A 24,816-nucleotide genomic window follows, 5' to 3' on the forward strand; every position below is an offset into this window, starting at 1 on the left:
AGTTTCACTTGCGTTTATTTCCTGTTATATTTGTGTGAAGCTGTTGAAACCTCTACACTTCGTCTTTTGTGTTGATCCTCAACTCTTTAGATTGTTAGTGTATGGTGAATTTTTTGTATATAATCCAGTAGATAAAATTTCTTAAAACCCTTTTGTTCCTTTTGTATATATTTTTCTAATCCAATATGATCTCGGCTGAAATATGTTGGATTTTTTTCCCTTGAATAACGGAGTTCTAATCTTGCTTTCGCCGAAATCGGGTATTCTCTTTCCTTTTTCTCTACTCAACATGATCCTCTTCATATGTTGTATTATAATTTTGTTCATATTTTGAAACATTGAGGACAATGTTTAGTTTAGGTTTGGGGGTGAAAAGTAGATACTTTGATAATATGCCATAATTGAAAACAAGAACTCCTTCTTTTGAAAAAATTGAAAAATTGAAAATAAAAAATTAAAAAATTAAAAAATCATAAAAAATGGAGCTCATTTACCTTGAAATGTTGACTCTTGTGCAAATATGTAATTTTTAGGAGTCTTAGTCTATATATTTAGGCACCCTGATTCTAGCACAATTCACATAGTGATAAGAAATTTGCACGCGCACGATCTACCAATACATGTATAGCCTCGATCTTCAAGGTGTTTGATAGGAAGTTAGATTGCCAATCAATTTAGAATACTGAATGAGACTTGACTAGCTTGTTCTTTGGTTGGCTGGGATAGAAGTTGGAGAATACGTTAAGAAAAGCAACCATAGAATTTGACCGGATGCATTCGATAAGGGCCACCTCTTGCTAAGAGTCATGTAATTATGTTTTTCTTTTTGTTCATGTATCAAAAGTGTCACTATGTTGTAAAGATCAAAGTTATTTCTTACAAAAAAAAAAAAAAAATCAAGTATTTATTTATTCCATGTTTTGTCATGTTAAAGACAATAGTTCTCTCTTGTTCCAAAAATAAAAGTGAGTAATCAATGTAAATAAGAGTCATGTAAAGAGTTATCTTTTTGTTGTAAATAGTCTTGTAATAAGCAAGGAGGGTGCAGCCATCGATGTATAACGCGGGTAAACTGAAATATCACCAACTCATTGGGTGAACATTCACAATTCTCGTAAAGCCGGACAGCTAGCTTGGCTTAGAATTCGGTTCTTAGCCTAAAAACTATCTCTTGGTGGTTAGTAGTCATAACTTCATGTCATTCTAGACACATGTGTAGATACACTTTACACTCTTATCACATGTCCTTTTTTTATTATCAGTGCTAGGATTGTGCCTTTGATAGCTAGATTGACATCTCCATTTTGCTGTGAGCTTAAACTGTCTTGCACATGTCACATTTGATGGAATCTGAGCTTATATTTTGACCTAGAACTTTGTAGGTACGTTCTAAGCAAACCTTCACGAGACTTCACTCGTCCACTAGGGACACTTAGTGGTTTAAAAGGCTTAGTGCATACACTAAATGCATTCAAGAGACCAGCGACAGTGGTATAGGTAGGATTTCCTTAGTTTGTTTTACTTGAGGACAAGTAAAATTCAGGTTTGGGGGTATTTGATGAGTGCTAAAAAGTGCATATTTCTATATATTTTTCTTGGCATTTAACTCATCCTTTGTGCATTAATTCTACATTTTATCCCATATTCTGTATTTTCATTGTTTTCAAGAATAAATATTTTTATTAATTAATTTTGCATTTTTAGGTAATAAATAAAGTTAGATGAATTGCGGAGCGGAAAAGAGAAGAAAAGTAGTGAAAAGCCGGGAGGAATTACGCAAGGAAGCCGCGAAGAATGTTGTGCACAAGACCAAAAGGTTAGAACTGGGCTTGAAGAGGAAGAATTGTTCTTAAAGAAGATATGGGCTTGGCATATCCAAGGCCCAAAACCCTCACCCAGATCCATTTCCTATATCCATACCCGTTTCCCTTTCTAGCCGTCAGATTGGACACATCTAAATCTAATGGTCGCAACATCGCCAGTACATCAAAGTCTGAAGCTCCTGTCTAACATTACAGCACCTAACTCCATCTTGCGCCGTTAATTTCGTTGTATTATACAATCCAACGGTCGCTACAAGATCTTCACGTATAGCCGTTAGATCGATCTATCAATTCCACATCCAACGGCTGAGCTTCGCAAATCATCAAACTTGTTGTACCCGATCAACACCCAAACACCAAATTCCCTATACCCGAACCAAACACACCTTACCCAAATTTCCCATCGACTTCTTCTTCTCTTTCCCCTCACCTCCGTCTGCAACTCCATCACCACCACGCCCTGCCACTGACACAACCACCTTCTCCACCTGCCATAGCCACCATCACCAGTCTACAACACCCATCTCCTTTCCCATCATTTCCCTACCACTCTACCCACCTAATTCATCGATTTCCCCTCTTTTCTCTGAAACCCTAGATGAGAAAATCAATGAATTAGGTCGAGTTAGAAACGCAATTGGAAGGCATGGAGAGGAGCAGGAGAGTCAGAAGAAGAATGGGTCGACGTACAGAAGCCATTATCAAAGATTAGGTAAACTGAATTTCAATTTTCAGAAACCCTAATTTACTGTTTTGGGGGTTTTGCTTGTAAAGTGTAATTGAGTATAAATAGATGCTTTGGGATGTTGTAATAGGTATGCCTGGATTAGCCAGTGTGTCCAGAACTGTGAGTTCTGTAAAAAATTCCATTTTATGCTCTGTTTTTATCCTTTGTTCTTCACTGTTTTGCTATCCATATTTTTCCATGTTCTGTGTATTGTTCAGTTTCTCCATTTGATGTAATGTGCTGTTGCTATCCATGTTATGTTTCATGTCTCCTGTTATGTTATGTTTCTGTAATATTTGTATCATGTTCTGTACTGTTTCTGTTATGTATGTTCTGAATCCCAAATGCTAGGACTAGATGAAATTATGAACCAGCTGAGATAGTCTTCATCATGTGCAGCTCATGTTCAGTGTTGCTAAGCCCTTAGACTAGTTGTGCTTTAATTAGACAATTAGCACTTTGGTAATTATCTTAGCTGTGAGTAGAATATCCCTTAGGTTAATGGTGGATTCAACATCCTAGTGTTCTTTCATCACTCTTGTTTACTGTCTCCCTTCATTGTTGTTTTCTCAATAGTTCACTGTTAGTTTACTGTTATGTTTAGTGTTTAATGTTTAGTTCCTCAAATGTTAAGTTTGTTCACTGTTAGTGGTGGAAGTTTAGGTTAGAATTCATGTAAATTGAGCTGATTGAGAAATGGAGGAATTTAGTGTCCACTGTTGCTTGTGATTGATTGTGCTGTTAAAAGACAGTCAATGCTAGGAGTAAAACAGTTGGACAAGCTTCTTCTCCTTCCATTCCATTTATGTATGCCCTGGAACATAGGCAGGCTAGAACCTCCACCTAGCTCCATTAGGGACAAGGATTTAACCAAAAAACAGCCACTGCCTAGCATCTTTCCTGTTCTTCTTTGTTATCTATCTGTTTTTGTGGCTTCTTATCACTGTTTTTATAACTGTTTTGTGCCCTGTTCTTCCTTTGCCTTTGGCCCTTGGCCATTGCCTTTGATTTATCACTGCTATGCCATTGTAAATTTGCATCCTTTTGCCCTGTGTTGCTTCCATGTATATACCATTGTCACTTTTTCTTTGTACATGTCATTGTAAATGCCATCCTTGGCCCTGTGTGACTTAGTGCCCTGTCTGCCTAGAGCCTGCTTTACCTTGTCTGCTGCTGCTCCAAACAGTTAGCTTAGAACCAAAGGCTAAAAGCCCAGATTCATTACAAAGCCCAGTTCAGTCTTGGGTTAATCTAGAAGCCCATTGACACTCAAAGCCCAATGCACTTCAAAGGCCAAGCCTAGTGCACTTCAAGACCAACTGAGCCCAAGCTCAATTCACTTCATTGTCAAACAAGCCTATAATCCAAAGGTACCCTAAGCCCAAAGCCCAAAAGGCTTCATAGTTAACCAACAACAATTTAGGAACCCAAAATAGCTAGAAAACTCCAAAACACTCCAGTCTCTGTGGATCGACCCGTACTTGCACGAGCTACAACTGACGACCGTGCACTTGCGGTATTACTGTAGGCCCGTTTTTATTGCGCTTAATTTTCACACATCTCCGGGCCCACCACAAGTATGTCTACAAGTAACTTGTTAAGGATGTCTGTGTAATTGTATGCTTGTATGTTGATGATATGCTTGATACAAACATAGATGTGATCAATTCCACTAAAAACATGCACTGAATGAGAACATTGACTTGAAAGACTTGGGCCCTTTTGATGTAATCTTAGGGATGAGGATTAGAAGATAATCAAACATTTATAAGTCTTAGTCGTTCTCATTATGTTGAGTTGTGCTTAAGAGATACAATCAGTCTGATTGTAAACCTGCTTGTACTTCGTACGATTATTCTTGTAGTCTCAAGAAAAATAAGGGTAGTGGAGTATCTTAACTTGAATACTCAAAAGTTATAGGATGTCTGATGAATTTAATGAACTGTAAGAGTCCAAACATTGCCTATATTGTGAGTAAGTTAAGTGGATATAATTGTAATCCAGAGCAAGATAATTCAGATGCACTGAGTAGAGTATTATGGTACCTAAAATACTCTTTTGATTTATGAAAGGTATCTTGTTGTCCTTGGGACTTTATGATGCAAACTGGATAGTTGACTCAGAGGAGTCTAAGTCTACGAGTGGATATGGTTTCACTCTAACATGTGGGTTTGTTGTTGGAAGATTTCCAAACAAACATATCGCTCAATTCATTATGGAATCTGAGAGTATTGCGTTAGATAAAGCATGAGAGGGGGCCGAGTGCCTAAGATTCTTTTTAGAAGACATTCTTCTTTGGCATAGGCCTGTGCCAGCTATATCTATACATTGTGTTAGCCAAGCTATAATAGTTAAAGCTAAGAAATAACTAATCTCAATCGGCGTTATTTCCATTGATTGGATAAAGTCCAAGGAGAATATCGCGCAATCTTTGACGAAAGGTTTGTACAAAGAGATAGTTAAAAATGCATCGAGGGGGTTGGGGCTTAAGCTCATATATTAAACTTGCCATGAAGGATACTCAACCTTGCTGACTGGAGATCCCATGATCAAGGTTTCGAATGAGACAACTAATTTGTGGTGGGTAAAGGTAAACACTATCAGAGATTTTCATTCTCTGTCCCTTCCCTATGGTGTAGACGTGATAGTGTGACTGCATGTGGAGGATGACTTTTTAATAAGTCTTAATGAGTTCTATAGTTTCAATTTAAGATTGAAGTGGGGTGTAGTAGTAACACTCTTTATGGAAACTCACCTATCTGAATGAGGAAGTGGGTCGCTTCCTGTGAGAATATGAGCTGATTCTCTAGAGCATTCTGAGAAACAAGATACGTCCAGGGCCAAAACGGACAAAACGGCACGAGCTTGGCAGCAATCTTGGAGATATCACCCGTGGTTGTTATCACAAATTACATCAAATGCTAGCAGTTCAAGACATAGTTCACTGTCTCTAGCAAGTAATTCTGGTAATGTCTCACTAAGCAAAGGTTCAAGACCTCATGGACACCTCTGCCTAAAATGGTATTTCCGGCGTTTTTTATGTGATTTTCATTTTGATGGTTTTGGTATTACTGGAACTTAGGACCTAAAGGTCACTAAGGGTTCACTAGTTCATGCTTTTTCACTTTGGTGAAAGATACCTATAGTCTCACCATGTGAGAACTAAAGATGAAAGCTCCCAATACTATTATGATTTATGCAATCCATAGTATGACCCTGGGGTCAACACACTTTTGTGTGAGGGAGAGGACGTAGAAATGACTAGTATGATTTCAACACTTGCACGATCAGTCTGTTTGGATCGTGAGGTTGGGATGTTTATTTACCAAGATCTATCTGTGTTTTCATGTTTTATTGAGTTTTCATTCATGTGGGGGATTGTTGGAAAACGATTAATAAAAAATAATTTTTTAAAGTTTTAATAAAAAATTATAATTTATTGTTTTATTTTGTGAATGAAACTTTTTAGTCCCACATCGTGGAGTTTCCAATTTTTAGTAGTTTTAAGAAACTATATAAACCTTTTAGTCCCACATCGGGGAGTTTTTCTTCTTAAGTTGTATTTGTCAATTATATAAAGAAATTCACTACTTTTGTAAAATCTATGGGAAAGGGGTTACTCTATATTTTAGAGGGACCCCTAAGGGAAAATATTTTATAGCGGTTTTTAAGCATTCGCGATTTTCCTTAACGGTTTTTTTCGGAGTTGCCAAGCTCAAGTTGAGCATCTACTACATATGCTAGTAGTAGGTGTATTAGGGTGTTTTATCCTACAGATATCCGTCCTGTGAGGGCTATAGCATCACTCTTGAGTGTAGCCGGGCGCTAATGTCTTAAGGACAACGTGTTGAACACGTGACTCACTCTATTTTCCAAAGTTTTGCCTTGTTGCTGTTGCGGAGATACGGGGAGATTGTTCGTTTCTTCAAAGCAATCACTTCCATTATAAATGAGCTAAGTATCAATAACTTTTACTTATTTGATTTTTCTTTGTTTTTGATTATTGCACCCAACAAATGCTTCCTTATACCCCTTATTTATTTCCCTCAGACAAGCCATTAATGTACCATTTACTTTCACTTTGGAGATCTCAAAAGATCTGTTACCAATTGATACACACTGTTAGTACCGTAAGCAATAACTGCTGTTGATTTTCCAATAAATGAAGTTTGATCTACCTTTGACGATGTGCCTCCACCAAGACTAATACCATTAAAGTTTCCATTTGAACCTGATACTACTGATTTCCATGATGTTCCACTCTGTTGATGAAGAAAAGGGCCCATAATGGGTGAAGAAGAAAATACCTACCTCAGAGCTCTCGGTTGGAAGAGAGAGAGAAATTACCTACCTTTTGAAACTTATCGGATTACCTAATCCTATTGCATTAACCACACCTAAACCTAAAGCAGTTCTTCTTTTCCTTGTTTGGAAGTTTGTCTCTCTCGTCTTCTTGCCGATACTACTGTTATGTTTTGAGTTTGGAAGATAAGAGGACAAAGAAGGAATACTGTAGTTTCTTAAAAGATTACGTGTCAATTGCTTTGAAGTGACGTGTTTTTCTCTCTTTAGCCAATCCATCTCGCCACGTCACTGTGTTTTTATCTTTTTTGGTATGTTTCAATATAATAATAATAATTTATTAATTTATCGATAAGTTAATACTTCGTTAAATTCATTAAATTTAGCGTCCCAAAACTATTAATTTATTGAAGTTCTAGTATAATTGCAGCTTCAATATTTCTCCTATATAGATGAATGTTATTATAGAGGCACCAAAATTTTGATTTTGAAGGCTTACAAAATGACAAAATCGGTCATCAAATAATATTCTCCAAAAGCCTTATCCTATTAATTTTGCTAATGATTAGGTAATCTAAACCAAACAAGATTAGCGGTTAAATGAGACTAATGACTTCATTTATATGCTTCAAAAAAAATGACTTCATTTATAATTAGTTTTTGAAATCAAAATAAAATATCGGATTGTATTTTATTTTTTTGAAATTGAACTTATGGTTATGTTTTCCAAACCGTAAAAAAGATTAGGTAAGTTACATAAGTTTTGGGAGTTCATATTTCCTCAACCATATATTTTGAAACTAATTTTTAAAATTTTAATTTAATAAAATCTAAATTATTCATACGATTAGAAGTAACAAAAATGGTGGGTTTTCGATTCTTACTTAATTGAAATCATTATGGGTTGAGGATCGACAATTTATGGCTAGTCATGATGTTAATCTGCATGCAGGTGATTTCTTTTTTCACAGGTTGAGTGTGGTAGTTCAAAAAGGAGTTGGGGCCAGCTTGTTGCTCGGCTTCTGACTAGTTTCTTATCTGATGAGAATCCTTTTGAATTTGATTAGTAATATATAATTGGAAGAAAAAAAAGAGAGAAGTGGTGATAGAGGAGAAGAATAGAGGAAGAAAAAGACATATTTCTTTCTTGGGATAATTGGAGTTTGGTAATCAGGTTATGGCCAACACTAGACTTTGGTCTAACATTTGTCCAACGTTAGAGCTTGGTACCTGGACTGGACGTAATATTAAAAGATTATCAATCATAACTTCTGTTTAGTAATTATTAAAAGATTTATATAAAATGTAATTATTAAGAAGTTTACTATCATACCCTTTTGTTTTCTTAATATTTACAAATTTCTCATCTCCGATTAGACTCATCTCCTTCCTAGCACCACAATTCACAGTAGGAAACATTCATATCCAGGCTCATCAGAACCACCCCTCGAGCTCAATTCTATTAATATCGGTCACATCACTACTCATCTTCTAACATTTCTCTCCAAATCAAATATCAGCGCAACCTATTCCTATCGATTGCAACAGCTCATCTAAAGGCAGACCACGACAAACTTCTATTCCCTGACAGCTCAAAAGTAGCTACCATGGGATCCAGTCTCGGACAAATAAATCCTCAAATTGGACACACATTCTGTCGATTGAACAACCCCGTACAAAACCTTGAAACAAATCCTCTAAATTCACATCAAGAAAACAACGGCAGCAGCCCTATTTCGTCTTCAATCTGTGTACAACCATTATTACCAACGACGTATCACTAACCGCTATAATTTCAGCTATCTAGAAGACCCAATTTATGGTTCTTTACCTTCTTGTCTATCAAAATTATCAATCGAACAAGACCCACCTTTTGATTCTTCTCACTGTTCATACCAACAACAATACCGGACTCAAACCCCTAATTCATCATCGGAACCTTAAATAAACCATCGTCTTTAACTTTCAACCGCAACCCTTCAAATACCTCCTAAATCACCACAGAATCATTCCCTATTTGTTCAAATTATCATCATAGATCTCCTCCATTAAAACCCATCTCTACTGCAAACCCTAATTTCGTATTTTATGTCTCTTCACTGATTCAAACCAGTGTTGATTTCTCCTTGAATTAACACAACCATCTTCGAACTAACTATAGAAAATCTGATATCAAAGACTTAATGAAAGAACACAAAACTTAACACAAACAAACTCTCTTCAATTGATGTGTTTCGTCTCATGGCTCAACAACCTATTTATATGACTCACTAACTTGACTCTCAAGTAAAAAGACTTTCTTAATCAAAAACAGACTCTAACAAGAAACTTCTAGACAATTCTCACGTAAACAAACTCTTAAAACCACTAATACTTGCAACCCAAGTAAACTTTTAAATATCGTACCATGGATCAACAACTCTTGTTGATCCATCCACTTCATGTCAACTGTCCCAGTTGATGCATACTATACTGGATCAACATACAATGTTGATCCATATCACTTTCTCCATACTGTATCAACACACATTGTTGATCCCTTTTATCTTCTTCATAGTATCTTGGTTTATTTCTCAACATCCTCCCTTAAACCAAGATACTCTTTGCTAATCATTCCCAACTTTCCACGCAAGTAAATGAAAGTGTTAGACTTCAAAGACTTGGTGAAATATCTGCTACTTGATCTTCACTCTCAATAAAATCCACATCTATCTCCTTGTTACTGACAAGTTCTCTAATGTAATGATACTTAATATCAATGTGCTTACTCCTTCCATGAAGCACTGGATTCTTAATTAATGAAATTGTAAACTTGTTGTCACAAACTATTGTTGTTGGTGTGTTATGTTCTTGAAACAATGACTTCAACATCATTCTTAGCCATACATCTTGTGTAGCACAGTTTCTAGCAGCTATATAATCAGCTTTTGTTGTACATAATGCAACAACTTGTTGTTTCTTTGATGACCAAGATAAAAAACCAGTTCCTAACTGAAATCCATAACCTGATGTGCTTCTTCTTCCTTCTGTATCACCAGCCCAATCACTATAAGTAAAACCAACTAGTTTTGGATCTTCTGAAACATTATAGAGAATTCCCATACTGTTTGTACCTCTAACATATCTCAGAATACGTTTTGCAGCTTGTAAATGTGATTGTCTTGGTTTTTCCATAAATCTGCTAACCAATCCAACTGCATACATGATGTCAAGTCTTGTAGCAGTCAGATATCTAAGACATCCAACAGACCTTTAAAGTCTGTTGAATTTACAAGTTTCCTGAGCCTTCTCTTGTCAACTTCAATCTCTCTTCTACTGGTGTTAAGATTGGATTATAATTATCCATCTTGAAACGCTTTAGTATTCCTTCTGCATATCTTTGGTGATTGATGAAAATTCCTTTTTCAGTTTGCTATACCTCTATGCCAAGAAAATATGACATTAAACCAAGATCTGTCATCTCAAACTCCTTCACCATATCCCCCCTGAATTCATTAATCATTTTAGAACTATTTCCAGTAAATATAAGATTATCCACATATAGACACATTATGATGTGATTGCCAAGAGTTGTCAGCTTTCAAATACAAAGTATGCTCATGTGGACATCTTGTAAATCCTTTCTTAATGAAATAAAAATATATTCATGTATACCAAGCTCTTGGAGCTTGTTTCAAACCATACAAAGCTTTGTTTAGCTTGTATACTTTATTCTCCTTCCCCTCCATAATGTAACCAGCTGGTTTCTCAATATAAACTTCTTCTTCCAATACTCCATTCAAAAATGCTGACTTCACATCCATCTGAAAGATATTCCACTCCTTTTGTGCAGCGAATGCAATTATCATTCTTATTGTATCTAGTCTTGCAACTGGTGCAAATACTTCTGAGTAATCTACTCCTTGTCTTTGTCTATATCCCTTAGCAACTAACCTTGCTTTCTGTCTATCCACTTCACCATTTGACTTGTATTTTGTTTTATAAACCCACTTAACACCTATGGGTTTCTTCCTTGGTGGAAGTTCTGTTAGTTCCCATGTATCATTCTTTTCAATTGACTTCAGTTCTTCATTCATAGTTTGAATCCAACCTTGTTTTTTTGATGCTTCTTCATAAGTTACAGGATCACAATCTCCAAATAGTGCAAAATTCACTACTCCATCATCAGTATCTTCATCATCTCTTAATACAATATAATCATTTAACCTAGCAGGTATGACATATTTTCTTCTTGGTCTTGTAGTTTCTTGTTGTTGTACTGTTTCTATTCTTACTTCTTCATGTTGCTATTCAACATTATCTTAAATCTGCACTTCTTCTTCAACTTCAACTGGAACTGTTCTGACAGCAGGTGGATCAACATTCCTTGTTGATCCAATATTATGTGGATCAACATCCCTTGTTGATCCATTGTTATATGGATCAATATTAGTTGTTGATCCATTATTCCAGTTCCATTTTGAATCTTCATCAAAGATCACATCTCTACTTGTAAACACTTTTCCTGCTTCTGGGTTATATAATTTATATCCTTTGGTTACTGAACTATAACCAACAAGGATACACTTCTCACTCTTGTTATGCAATTTCTTTCTTAGTTCTTTGGGTACATGTGCATATGCAATACACCCAAAAAATTTCATATGTCTTACACTTGGTCTTACACCTCTCCAAGCTTCTTCTGGTGTTATGTTGTTGAAACTATTTGTAGGACATCTGTTGAGTAAATACACAGCAGTGTCAACTGCATAACTCCAAAAACGTTTTGGTAAATCTTTTGTTCTACTTATAGTTCTTGCCATCTCCATTATGGTTCTATTTTTCCTCTCTGCAACTCCATTCTGTTGTGGTGTATATCTTGCAGTTAGTTGATGCTGAATGTCATGCTCTTCCATAAACTTGTCAACAACAGTATATTCTTTACCTCTATCAGTTCTCAAGATCTGATACTCTTACCAATTTGTCTCTCAGCATAAGTTTTGAAACTTCTAAAAGCTTGAAATGCATCATTCTTTTATTTAAGCAAATAAACTCATGCTTTTCTACTAAAATCATCAATGAAAGTTATAAAATAATTATTACCTCCATATGAAGTTACTTCAATAGGACCACACAGATCACTATGAACAATCTCCAATTGTTGATCAGCTCTTCTAGCTTTGTTGACTGGGAATGGATCTCTGTGCTGCTTGTCAAAGATGCAATTTTCACATCTTGATTCTGGTACCTCAATAAAGGGTAATCCTGACACCATCTCCTTTTTTGCTAAAGTTTGCAAACTGTTAAAGTTTACATGTCTCATCCTTTTATGCCATAACCAAGAATCATCATGAACACTACTACTATAACAGTTTTCCTTTTGATACTGGATATTCAAAGAAAACAATCTATTCTTAGTCATCTGCACTCTTGTAATAAATCTTCTAAAACGATCTCGAATTGTACAAACACCATTAAAGATGTTCATAGAGTAACCTCTTTCATACAATTGACCCGTACTCAAAAGATTTTGATGCAAACCTAGTACATAAAACACATCCATAATATATGTTTTTGCACCATTTTTTAGAAAAATTCCAATCTTTCCTTTTCCCATAACTGGAATGGTAGAATTATTTCCAAACTTCACAGTTGATCGCACTGATTCATCAAGATTATCAAACAAATCTTTTCTTCCACTCATATGATTACTGCAACCTATATCTAGATACCACTTATGTTGAGGTTGTTCTTCAGGTGTATGACAAGCCAACAACATATTTTCATCTTTCTTTTCTTCTTCATCTTCTTCTTGACTTTCTGCAATATTAGCTTTGCAATTTGCTTTGTAGTTATTAGCAATTGTCTTTCTAGGTTTTGGATATTCAGTAGCAATGTGTCCAAAATATCCACAATTATAACACTGTATTTTTGATCTATCAAATGTCTTCCTATAACTTCCATTATTTGATATCCATCCATTATTGTATCCTCCTTGAAAACCTCCAACATTAGGTTTTCCTTGATTATTTCTCCAGCTAACTTGACTTTGAAGAGTTTCTTCAACTTGTTTTGCAGAACTGTCTTCTCCAACAACCTTTGTTCATATGCTTGTAATGAACCCAACAACTCATTAAGAGTCATTGTTGCAACTGTGTTGCATTCTTCTATAACAGTAACTTTTGACTCAAATTTTTCAGGTAAGCTTCTTAAAATATTCTCTACAACTGTTGAATCTTCTACAGTATCACCATTGGCCTTCATCTCATTGACAAGATTCAGTGTTTTTGAGAAAAAATATGATATTGTTTCAACTGTCTCCATCTGCAGCAGTTCGTATTTTCTTTTCAAAGTTTGTAACCTAACCTTCTTGACCTTGTCAGAACCTGTATAATAGCTAACCAACCATCCCATGCTGCTTTAGCTTGCTTAATATAGATAACTCTGTCCATGAGAGATTCATGAACACCTTGATGAAGAATATACGTAGATTTAGAATTCTTCTTTCTGTTTTCATTCAACAGAATTAGCGCAGCTCCTTCAGGTGCTACTCCTTCTGCTTGTTCAGCATAACCATCTTTCACAACATCCCATACCTTATGTTATGTGAAAATATTCTCCATCTGAAACCTCCAATGTTAAAAGTTTTTACCTTCAAACACCGGCACCTTGAATGAACTTAAACTTGTCATCTTCTTCAACTTAACTTCTCATACCCACAGCCCTAGAACCTGATACCAGTGTTCTGATACCAAATGTAGAAAATATGATATCAAAGACTTAATGAAAGAACACAAAACTTAACTCAAACAAACTCTCTTCAATTGATGTGTTTCTTCTCATGGCTCAACAACCTATTTATATGACTCACAAACTTGACTCTCAAGTAAAAAGACTTTCCTAATCAAAAACAAACTCTAACAAGAAACTTCTAGACAATTCTCACGTAAACAAACTCTTAAAACCAGAAATACTTGCAACCCAAGTAAACTTCTAAATACCGTACCATGGATCAACAACTCTTGTTGATCCATCCACTTCATGTCAACTGTCCCAGTTGATCCATACTATACTGGATCAACATACACTGTTGATCCATATCATTTTCTTCATACTGTATCAACACACATTGTTGATCCCTTTTATCTTCTTCATAGTATCTTGGTTTATTTCTCAACGCTAACACAACCATCTTCAACTCAGGATACGTTTATATGATAGCTTTCAACGAAAAGAAAAAAAAATACAGAGGAGAAATAGAATGGAGACGACACTAGAAAAGAAACGGGAGAAGAATTTGTTGTGAATGAGCCGGCCTGTTCATAAGAGAGAAAAGAACAGAGAAATCAGGACCGTAGAATATTCTTTTTATTTATAATCGTTGGATCGAATCCCCTCTAAGGATAAAATTGTAAACTTATTATTTTATTTTTATTTTATACAATTAGTCAAATTCTAGCCATTAATGTTCAATATATGTCAACGTCCAGTCCAGGTACTAATCCCTAACATTGGACAAATATTAGACCAAATCCTAGTGTTGGTCATAACCTAAGTACTAAACTCCAATTATCCCTTCTTTGTTTCCTTGTTTGAAGTTCAGTTTTTTATTTTGATTAAATTTAGGTTAGATAAATAGGTTAGTTTTCAAAGAGTGTTTTTATATTTTATTGTTGTAAATTAGGTACCATTCATGCACATTTAAAACATTTTAATCCATAGGAGCTCCAGAAACCAAATCCTTGAAGCGGTTATAACAGGCTTCTTTTATATTTCTGTCTACCTCACCAGATTATTTATGTACATGTACTATGGAGTGTTCGAACTACACCCTTAGTTCAATAAATATAAAACAAATATTATTTTTTTGGTTTTTTGTATTTTATTTGACCGTTAAAAGAAAGTTTTTATAAAATGTCTTTTCTAATAGAGTTTAATTATTGTCGGCATCAGTGATAAAAGTCATTGGGTAGACTTGGGGGTAAAGGATGAAAAGATTGTAAATTAAATTTTTTTAGTTTTTGTTATTGTCTAATTGAGAAAAAAATGAAAAACAATGAAGGAGGTCTAAATTTTGATCTGAATATGATTGTTTAAGCATGACTATTATAATGAATTTCGAATCTCTAATTGGCTATTAAAAATGTAAATATTATCAACCATATGTACTGGTCCAGTAGAAAAGGAAAGAGATGAGATAAATTGGTTGTCTTTGCTAACATCATCCTCAAACTTCACGGTGCACTCATTAATCGTTAATAAAGATAAGTATCTAACGCCTTAAATACGTCTTTTTTTTTTTTTTAAAAGGTTAGCCTCCAATTTTTCTATTCACAATAAACTAATTTAAAATTGGACAGATTACAGGACTGAACCAAGACGTTTCCATCATACATAGAGGTTTCAACTAGATAACATAAATGACTAGATTCACCAGACGACATACAATTTCAGACCCATCAACAGAGATACAAATTATAATTTGAAGAAGGTATCTAACCATTTTGTATTGATTCCAAAGTAACATGACAATTTAATTTAAATGTCCTGGTTTGGATTGAGACCATCTCTCTTAAGTTGATATGTAAGAAGCCAAAATCCAGCCATTTCTTAGGGTTTTTTCAAAGTAATATTTACACAAATGACAATGGTATATTAGAATCTATAGATCCCACCAATAGTTATGGTTTTCAATAGATACAAAGTGATACCAGTAGCACAGGTAACCAAAATCGGTTTTCTTGAGGCCGAATTGACCTAAATCGGACTTATCTTCATTTGAATCCGTTTTCTACATCCATTTGTTGTTGATCGTGTCTTTGGTGTCTTTAGTTCCTTAGTTTTTTTTGGAGTCTTTTAGGAATATCTTGTTGTTGTGCTTGGAGGTTCATTAAAGTTGTTTTTCTTCTTGATAAACATTTCATAGGAAGAAGATAAAGTGGGGTTTTTGAAGCTATTTTTGATGGAGGTTTTGTTGTTGTTACTTACTTTGTTATTGTTACTACTATTCAATCACATATGAGGTAGTTATTCTTCTTGAAAAAGAATTAAAAACCTTTGCTGCAACTAACCAAACAACAGACAAGAACAAGCAGATATGAAGATTACAACAAGGGAACAAAACTCCCAAATTCTAGGAAATTTTAAGATTAAATCTAAAATAGAAAGAAAAAAAACTTAAATATAAATATATAGTTACAACTACCAAAACACCTCTCAAGAGCTAACAAGAAGTGGTCTGATTAGAAATTAAAAATAAAACACAAACCAAAAACCCTAGAAAAAGAAATGAGATTCAAAGAAACAAAGGTGAAATAATCTAAATCTATAACTGAAAGATGAAGGTAATTAAGTAAGACAAGAAGGATTTAAGTAGGGTGATCTTTTCAGATCAGATCCAACGGAGCCGGTTTAAGCCCAAAGAGATTCTATAATTTTGGGTTTCTGGTATTTTTAGCTTTTCGAGAGAGAGGGCGAGAGAAGAAAGAGAGGGAGAGAGGTAAAATAACTTTCCTGGTACAGGCCATTGTTACGCCTTAAATACTCACTCACCAGTATATCAATTAATACTCTCTCAATACATGCCATTTGATCTGATATATGCTATTGTTAAATTAACACCAAAATACGAACTCTGCCACTAGCGCAGTTCAAGAGAACATCCAACAGGATATAGGTGCAAATTTTTAAGGTTTTATTACTACTAATCTGGAATGCATCATGTCTTTATTATTGACAATTATTATTATAACCTGGACCTCCATAGTAAAAACTATATCCATTTGTATGTGTATTGTCAATTTTCAAATCGTAACAATTCAGATTCGATATGAATGGCTTGGCGTCTTCGGGGTCTTTGGATTTGTTATTTTCATCAACTACTTGAACATGATTGAAAAAACTGCTTATTCCGAAACCTCCTTCTGAAGCAAAATGACCGCTACCCATTTGAGTCGAAGTATGTCGTCCTTTGGATTTCTCATTATAGATTTCTCCACCAAATATTATTGCTTCTGCCTTCTTTGATAACTGGGTGAATAGAGAACTAGGATAATATCCCACGGGAATACCTTGTACACTTACCCACCAATTTTCAGTATTTTGGTCCTACAAAATTATTGAATGTCAATTTTTTGAACAACGCTGCCAAAACGATGTGAGAAGTTCTTGTTATTACCAGGTGTATGCTGAAGGTGGCATCTTTTTGGTCGCCATTAAAAATGGATATTTCCGTAAAATTACATCCAAGGGCAACATCTGAGGATGTGTGCACAAAACCAGGACATTCGAGGTTGGTGCAATAGTTTTTGTAATTATCAGCCTAACAAAAATAAAATTAGAGAACAAATCATATCTAGCAAAAATAAATGGCCTTTAAGACCATATTTCGGTACATTAAATTTATATCTTTCTACTCGTAAGAGAGGTAATAACTCATAATTAATATTTCTTTGAGTTTATTAAATACATATAATATGTATCATTGAAGATTTAATATCGAAAAGAAAAAAAAAAGTTATTTGCAGAGTAATAACACTTACAGTCCAAAGTACGAAAAACCTGGTCTGATAATCACCGTATCTGGGTTGGTGTACCTAAGGAAAAAAACCAATCATACAAAGTTCAAGTTTGAATTTATAAATCCAATTTTAGACTGATAACTTACATGCCATCCAACTTCAATACCATTAACATCATCATTAATGGTACCTCCTACAACCCAGATTTGAGATGTACTCATCTCAAATCGTGTTTCCACAGCTGGATTCCAAAGATTTATTTTTGCTTGTGCTCCTAAGAAACCACCCTGCACCTTAATTACCGCGTACTACAAGAATATTTAAGTACATACAAAAAGCAATTTTAAAAATTAGTGTAATCATCGTATACGGACGACACAAAATACAAAATACTTTTCATAAGAAAAAAAATGACGTATAAATATACCTCATGGTTGTCCTTAGTTACATTTGGTGGCAATGTATTAAGTGTTTTATTATGGGAGTATTTTGAACAATGATGTTTGTGCGAAAGTGTTGAACGATAATGTTTTCTAGTATCCCTTCGTATAGGTATAGTTCCCTGTGGACATGTTCCATATTTATGCCAAGGTTGTGTAACTTGAAGTGTCCCGAGATCATCTAACTTTATATTCTTCGGGTATGTACTCGGCCTTATCTGTTTCATATACAACTATCAAAACAAAGCGCGTCTCTTTGAAGTTTGAAATAAAAACATACTATTGAATGTACAACAAAGGTAAATAATTATGTATTAAACCTGTATTGTATGATTATGAAGAGAAGGATGGTTAAGAGATGGTTGCCTGTAGATATCATAACAGTCAATGATCTCATCTTTGTCAACCTACACTAAAAATAAATATATTAGTACATCGAAAGTATGAAATTACTTTATGAGAAAATATAAACTCTGGTTAACCTTAATAGTTTTTTTTATTGCTTGGTTTACGATATCAGAAATATTCCTTCCATGAACCAATTCCTTTGGAGTTAAAATGATGAAAATGAGTATTGCTAAAATGGGTGAGCAACTAGTTGAGCCGATAAATTTAGACATGAGTCTTAATATTCTTTTGAGAAACTAAAAATACTGATACATTCAATAAAACATTGACATGGGTGGTGGAGAAGATAGATTTATAAGTGATAATCTCAGAATAAAGATTCTGGTAGATTTTATGCATTTAAAACCAAAGAAAAAATCTATAAAAAATCTATAATGTATCTATATATATATTTAAACTTTATTGGATATTCAGATTTCTTAATTAATTAATAAATCTTACTATTATTAATTGGGTTTGTGAAAGTTTATGAATCCCACAAATGCAGAGTCATATTTTCCTCTTTTTTTTTAATTTTTCTAGAATATAAGTGTCAACATTTAAAACATGAACCTTAATCTTCATATAGTCATACACATAAAAGATATTGAAACGACAAGGTAGAGAATTGAAGTTTTGTTATTATCAAAATCTTGAATTACAATTATGTTCTTCGAAAGCTAAATAGATAGATATCCTAATACATATTGATTAGCATATTTACACAAAATAATATTATTCCTCACTTAACTTATTATGTAACCATAAATATAAATATATATGTATCTCCAATAATATACATATATATGCATATCTCCAATACTCCCCCTCAAGTTGGAGCATGAAGATCACGAATGCCCAACTTGCGAAGAAGTAGCTCAAACTGAGGACGCCCAAGATCTTTGGTGAAAATGTCTGCAAGCTGAGCGGTTGTGCGAACATGAGAAGTAATAATAGCACCGGATTGAACTTTATCGCGCACATAATGACAATCAATCTCAATGTGTTTGGTGCGCTCATGAAAAACAGGATTAGCAGCAATATGAAGAGCGGATTGACTATCATAGTAAAGGCGCATAGGTTGAGAATGAAACACACCTAGAGATTTCAATAACGCCTTTAGCCACGTGAGATCACTACAAGTATGCGCCATGGAACTGTACTCGGCCTCTGCAGAAGAACGAGATACTGTATGTTGCTTCTTTGTCTTCCAAGATATAGGTGATCCTCCCAAGAAAATAAAGTAACCAGTAAGCGAACGACGACTAAGAGGACATGACGCCCAATCAGAATCACAATAAGCAGTAAGTTGAAGAGCACTATCCTTGCGTAAAACAATCCCTTGACCTGGATGACTCTTAAGATAACGAAGAACTCGAAGAACAGCTTCCCAATGTGCATCTCGAGGAGATTGCATGAATTGAGCCAATATATGTACCGAATAACACAATTCAGGACGCGTAATGGTCAAATAAATCAAACGTCCAATAAGTCGGCGATACTGAGATGAATCTGAATACAAAGGTCCATCATATAAAGCCAAACGATGATGTTGATCAATGGGTGAAGCAGCTGGTTTGGCTCCAAGAAGTCCAGTCTCAGAAAGTATATCCAAAGTATATTTTCGTTGAGATAAAAATAGACCATCAGTACCTCGCGATATTTCAATACCCAAAAAATACTTGAGAGGACCTAAATCTTTCATATGAAAGCACCGACTTAAGTATGTCTTAAAAGTAGCAATAGCAGCGGAATTATTCCCATCAATAATCAAATCATCAACATAAACAAGTACGTTAATGGAATTCTCACCTCGTTGTAGAGTAAATAAAGAGTAATCAGCATAAGACTATATAAACCCAAAAGCCTTAAGAGCACTTGCAATCTTAGCAAACCAATTACGTGGAGCTTGACGAAGACCATATAAGGATTTGTGAAGACGACATACTTTTCCCGAAGAAGTAGTCGAATAGCCTGGAGGAAGTCGCATATATACTTCCTCATCAAGATCCCCGTGTAGAAAGGCATTGTGAACATCCATTTGGTGCAACTCCCAATCTTGAGCCACTGCGACTGCCAAAAAAGTTCTAACCGAAATCATTTTGGCTACGGGAGCAAAGGTTTCATGGTAATCAACCCCTTCAACCTGTCTATTACCAAGAACAACCAATCGAGCTTTATATCATTCTACACTGCCATCAGAATTATATTTAATTTTGTAAACCCATTTACAACCAATAGCCTTCTTCCCAGGCGGAAGGTCAATAATAGATAACGTGCCATTTTTATCAAGAGCATTAATTTCCTTAGACATAGCTACACGCCAAAAAGGAAGACGAACAGCCTCCGCATAACTGCTAGGTTCTTTAAGAGTAGTAATCGCCGCCAAAAAACGAGTATGATTAGCGAAATTTTTTGCACAAGACACATAATTAGTTATGGGATAAGGCGTACCTGAGAACGTTGACGAGTGCGGAGTAGAAGAGCCGGGGTCTATAGCTTTAATGGTGTTACATACATAATCCTTTAACCGTGTATTAGAAACCCGAGACCGAACACTACGTCGAACTGCCTTATCAGAATTAGCACTGATAACATCACTTTCAATACCAGGGGTTACAGTTGCATCAGAAGAATAAAGGACCAGATCTTTCCTTTCTGCAATATCTGACATGTCATGCTGGGGCCCATATGAGACAAAACCATCTTCTGAAGTAACTAATGATCTGTCTGTGACCTTTGGAATTCTGTCACTTGCTGTGACTATTGGACTTCTAACACTACTAGAAAAATCCAGTACCTCATTAAATGGAGTAGTAGTTCTGTCACTACTAGACAAATCTCGTGTCTTACTGCCTGGTACAATAGTTCCCTCACTATGAGACGGATCCCGCACAACATTTCTTTCACTGCCTGGAACAGTTGTGTCGTCACTGCCGGACAACGTCTGTTCTTTACTTCCTGGACCAATTGGACAGTCATCGGACAACATCTGTACATTACTGCCTGGATTTGTTGTACTGTCACTAGCTGTGGATTTATGTCCGGCTGTATCGGACAATTTTTGTCCGCTTGTACCTGAAGAACTACCCGGATTAGCAGTACCGTCAGAAAACAATAAGTCTTGTTGTTCTCCAGATATTTCTAACCTTCTATCCAGTTCAATTTTGGATTCTTCATTATTATTATCCAAAGGAAAAACATGATAAGGAAATTTGTTTTCAAAGAAAACTACATGATGAGACACAAAAAATTGTTTGGTTTCCAAATCAAACAAGTGCCAACCATTTTTTCCAAAAGGATAACCAACAAATATGAAACGTCTACTTCGTGGATTAAACTTGTTACGATCACGAGGGACAATACTTGCATAGCACAAACATCCAAATACTCGAATATGAGTATAAATAGGTGGCTTTCTATGTAACATTTCATAAGGAGTTTTCCCATCGAGCAAGGTAGTAGGCGTGCGATTAATAATATGAGCAGCGGTTATAATGCACTCACGCCAAAACCGAAGAGGTAAATTTGCTTGAAATCGCAAAGCACGTGCTACATTCAATATATGACGATGTTTTCGTTCTACTCGACCATTTTGTTGTGTCGTATCTACACATGAATTTTGAAATTCTATTCCTTGTTCAGAAAAAAATGGAATCAATGGACGAAATTCAGTACTGTTATCACTGCGATCTTTCTTAACATGTCTATCAAATTGTGTCTTAGCCATAGCACAAAAACTCTGAAATTTTTTCACCACCTCAGTTTTATGTGCCATCAAATAAACCCTGACACAACGAGAATGATCATCAACAATAGTAAGAAAATAATGTGCACCACAAGAAGACGATGTACGATACGGACCCCATACATCACAATGAACTAAACTGAAGATGTCATTTGCTTTATTCTCACTTATAGGAAAACTAGCACGTGTTTGTTTAGCCTTAAAACAAGTATCACATGGTTCATTGAGAAACTTATGACAATCAACTTTATTCATACCAGGAAGCAAAGAAATAATCTTATTAGAAGGATGACCTAAACACTTATGCCATAAGTAATAATTTTCACCAGTAGTAACTCGATTTTCCATAATCTGCGCTCCACTGTGGAAGATATAGACCCCATCTCGTTCCTCACCAACACCAATCAACGTCCTCGTAGTGCGGTCCTGTATCACACACAACTTATCAGTCAAAGTGACAATACATTTCAGATCTTTAATTAAACACGCTAATGAAATCAAATTGCAGTGAAGATCAGGGACATATAAAACACGATATAATCTCATATTTTTTCCAAACACCATAGTGCCTTCACATGAAGCAGCTGTGTACGCGCCGTTTGGAAGGTTTACGGAAGAAAAACCTATTTGATATGTTTTGAAAAAGAACTCTTTACTCCCTGTCATATGTCTCGAAGCCCCTATATCAAGTATCCATTTCCTAGAAATTTTTTCATTCGAGCCCTCCTTATTTGAAGAATCAAACATATTCACAATAGCTTCCCACTGTGCATCAGTGAGTGTATTAGCAAGTGGTAGTCGATCTTGTGAAGAAAGATAGCTTCCAGTTGAATTTGCATCAGAATTCATAAGTGTCGTATTAACAACGACTTGTTCATCTTGTTCATAATTATCACTATTCAATTTCACCGGAAAAATCATCATACCCGTATAATTTGAAATCGAATCAATTTTAGGTTTATTTCGAATCTGGCTCAGATGCCATGAAACGACAAGGTAGAGAATTGAAGTTTTGTTATTATCAAAATCTTGGATTACAATTCTGTTCTTCGAAAGCTAAATAGATAGATGTCCTAATACATATTGATTAACATATTTACACAAAATAATATTATTCCTCACTTAACTTATTATGTAACCATAAATATAAATATATGCGTATCTCCAATAATATACATATATATGCATATCTCCAATAGATATAAACTCTTTGTGGTATCATTTGAATTCTTTGCGGTCTCAGTTGCGAAATAGAACATTATTTTTCTTAAGGGTGAAATTGTTCGTCTCTGTTGAATTCTTTATGGTCAGAAAATGGAAGGTTGATTTCGACAGGTGACAATCTTCTTTTTAAATCAAAAATCTGCTTTCAACAAACAAACTTATCTATTAAAGAAAAATAAGCAAAATTCCTTGTTTACTTCGTAAGATATATTTCGAAAAGATTTTGACCATGTGAGTTGGAAATTTATTGATGAAATTCTTTGAAAAATAGGTTTTGGCGTAAGATGGAGATGATGGATACGATGTTGCATCAAACATGCCAGATATTCGGTTTTGGTTAATGGAAGTGCAGAAGGCTACTTCAAAAGTGGGAATGAAGGACATTCGTAAAAGAGACCCGATTTTTACTTTCTTTTTTCTTCTTACAGGAGAGGCTTTCACTCAAATGATTCTCAAATCTAAATATCAAAGATTTTTTTTGTCAGGTTTCAAGGTGGTGGCAGAGAATGGGACAATGATTAGTCATCAACAATTTTCAAATGACACTCTTATCTTCTTGGATGCAGGTAAGAATCAGGTAAATCACTTAAGAATTTTTTTCTTTGATTCGAAATAGTAAGTAGGTTGAATATAAATTTTGCAAAGAGTTATATATTTGGAGTTGCATATGATGGTTATATGAATGTTTTTTCGTCTTTTCTTGGTTGTTATAGCGTAGTCTTTCCTACGATCTATTTCGGATTACCATTGGGAGATGACTACAAAGGTATGGATAAATGGGACATGATAATTTACAATTTAACCAACAAACTTTATAGATGGAAAAAATACTTCATGTACTCGAGCTGGGAGGATCACACTTATCAACATTGTCTAGTTTTCTTGTGTATTACATGTCACTTCTCGACGTGCCGACATCTGTAGCAGTGAAATACGAAAAATCATGCGTGACTTCGTATGGAATGATAACAAGAATCATAGGATTAAACTGGATTCAATTAAATGGTCTTCCATTTGTAGACGCAAGAAGCAAGGAGGGTATTCAAGCTTTGATCTCCAAATGGTTGTGGAGGTATGTTTTTGAAACTGATGCTCTCTGGCGTAACGTCATTAGAAAAAAACATGGTTCGTCCATTTGTTATTTGCATACTAAGATTCCTAAAGGTTCCTTTGGTAAATCAATTTGGAAAGGAATGATGCTGTATCAAGGCTTTTTCTTTAGCAATATTACTTTTAAAGTCTTTTTTTAATCAGAATAGGAGAATTGTATTAATAGTGCGTTTGGTTCAAGTTTTTGGACGTCCAAGAATTGGATTCCTAGGGAATCCATCCAATTACCCCAAACCAAACAGTCCATATAGTTTGGTAATTGGATTCCTGGGTAATCCAATTCCCCCCAAAGCCTTCTTTTCCATTGCATCCCTATTCCAATGGAATGCAGTCCAATTCCGGGAAAAAAAACGCGGAGGAAAGGAAATTACGAGACTGTCCTCGTAACAAAACAAAATCCCGTTTTCACATTTCTCCATTTCCAAACTCGAGCGACGGGCTGAAGGAGAAGAAAAAAAAAACCAGAGAAAAATCAATGGAGATCGAGAAGGATTGAGACTGTTAATCGTTGATTATTCTTCTACTTCGACAAGAAACCGTATCATATTCTAAAACA

The 24,816-nt window shown here is 35.1% G+C and overlaps 1 protein-coding gene across 1 annotated transcript; it reads right to left on the reverse strand.

Moving 5' to 3' along the window:
• Positions 1-16,490: 16,490 nt before the first annotated feature.
• On the reverse strand, positions 16,491-18,411 carry LOC113280137. The gene is made up of 7 exons (XM_026528795.1): positions 18,304-18,411; positions 18,112-18,198; positions 17,779-18,009; positions 17,498-17,659; positions 17,373-17,426; positions 17,009-17,152; positions 16,491-16,938 (listed from the first exon to the last, which is right to left on the reverse strand). The coding sequence occupies exons 1-7, from the start codon at positions 18,409-18,411 to the stop codon at positions 16,561-16,563; spliced, it is 1,164 nt and encodes a 387-aa protein (XP_026384580.1). The 3' UTR covers positions 16,491-16,560.
• Positions 18,412-24,816: the final 6,405 nt, after the last annotated feature.

The sequence above is a fragment of the Papaver somniferum genome, chromosome 5 (assembly GCF_003573695.1).
Source record: "Papaver somniferum cultivar HN1 chromosome 5, ASM357369v1, whole genome shotgun sequence".
Taxonomy (NCBI): domain Eukaryota; kingdom Viridiplantae; phylum Streptophyta; class Magnoliopsida; order Ranunculales; family Papaveraceae; genus Papaver; species Papaver somniferum.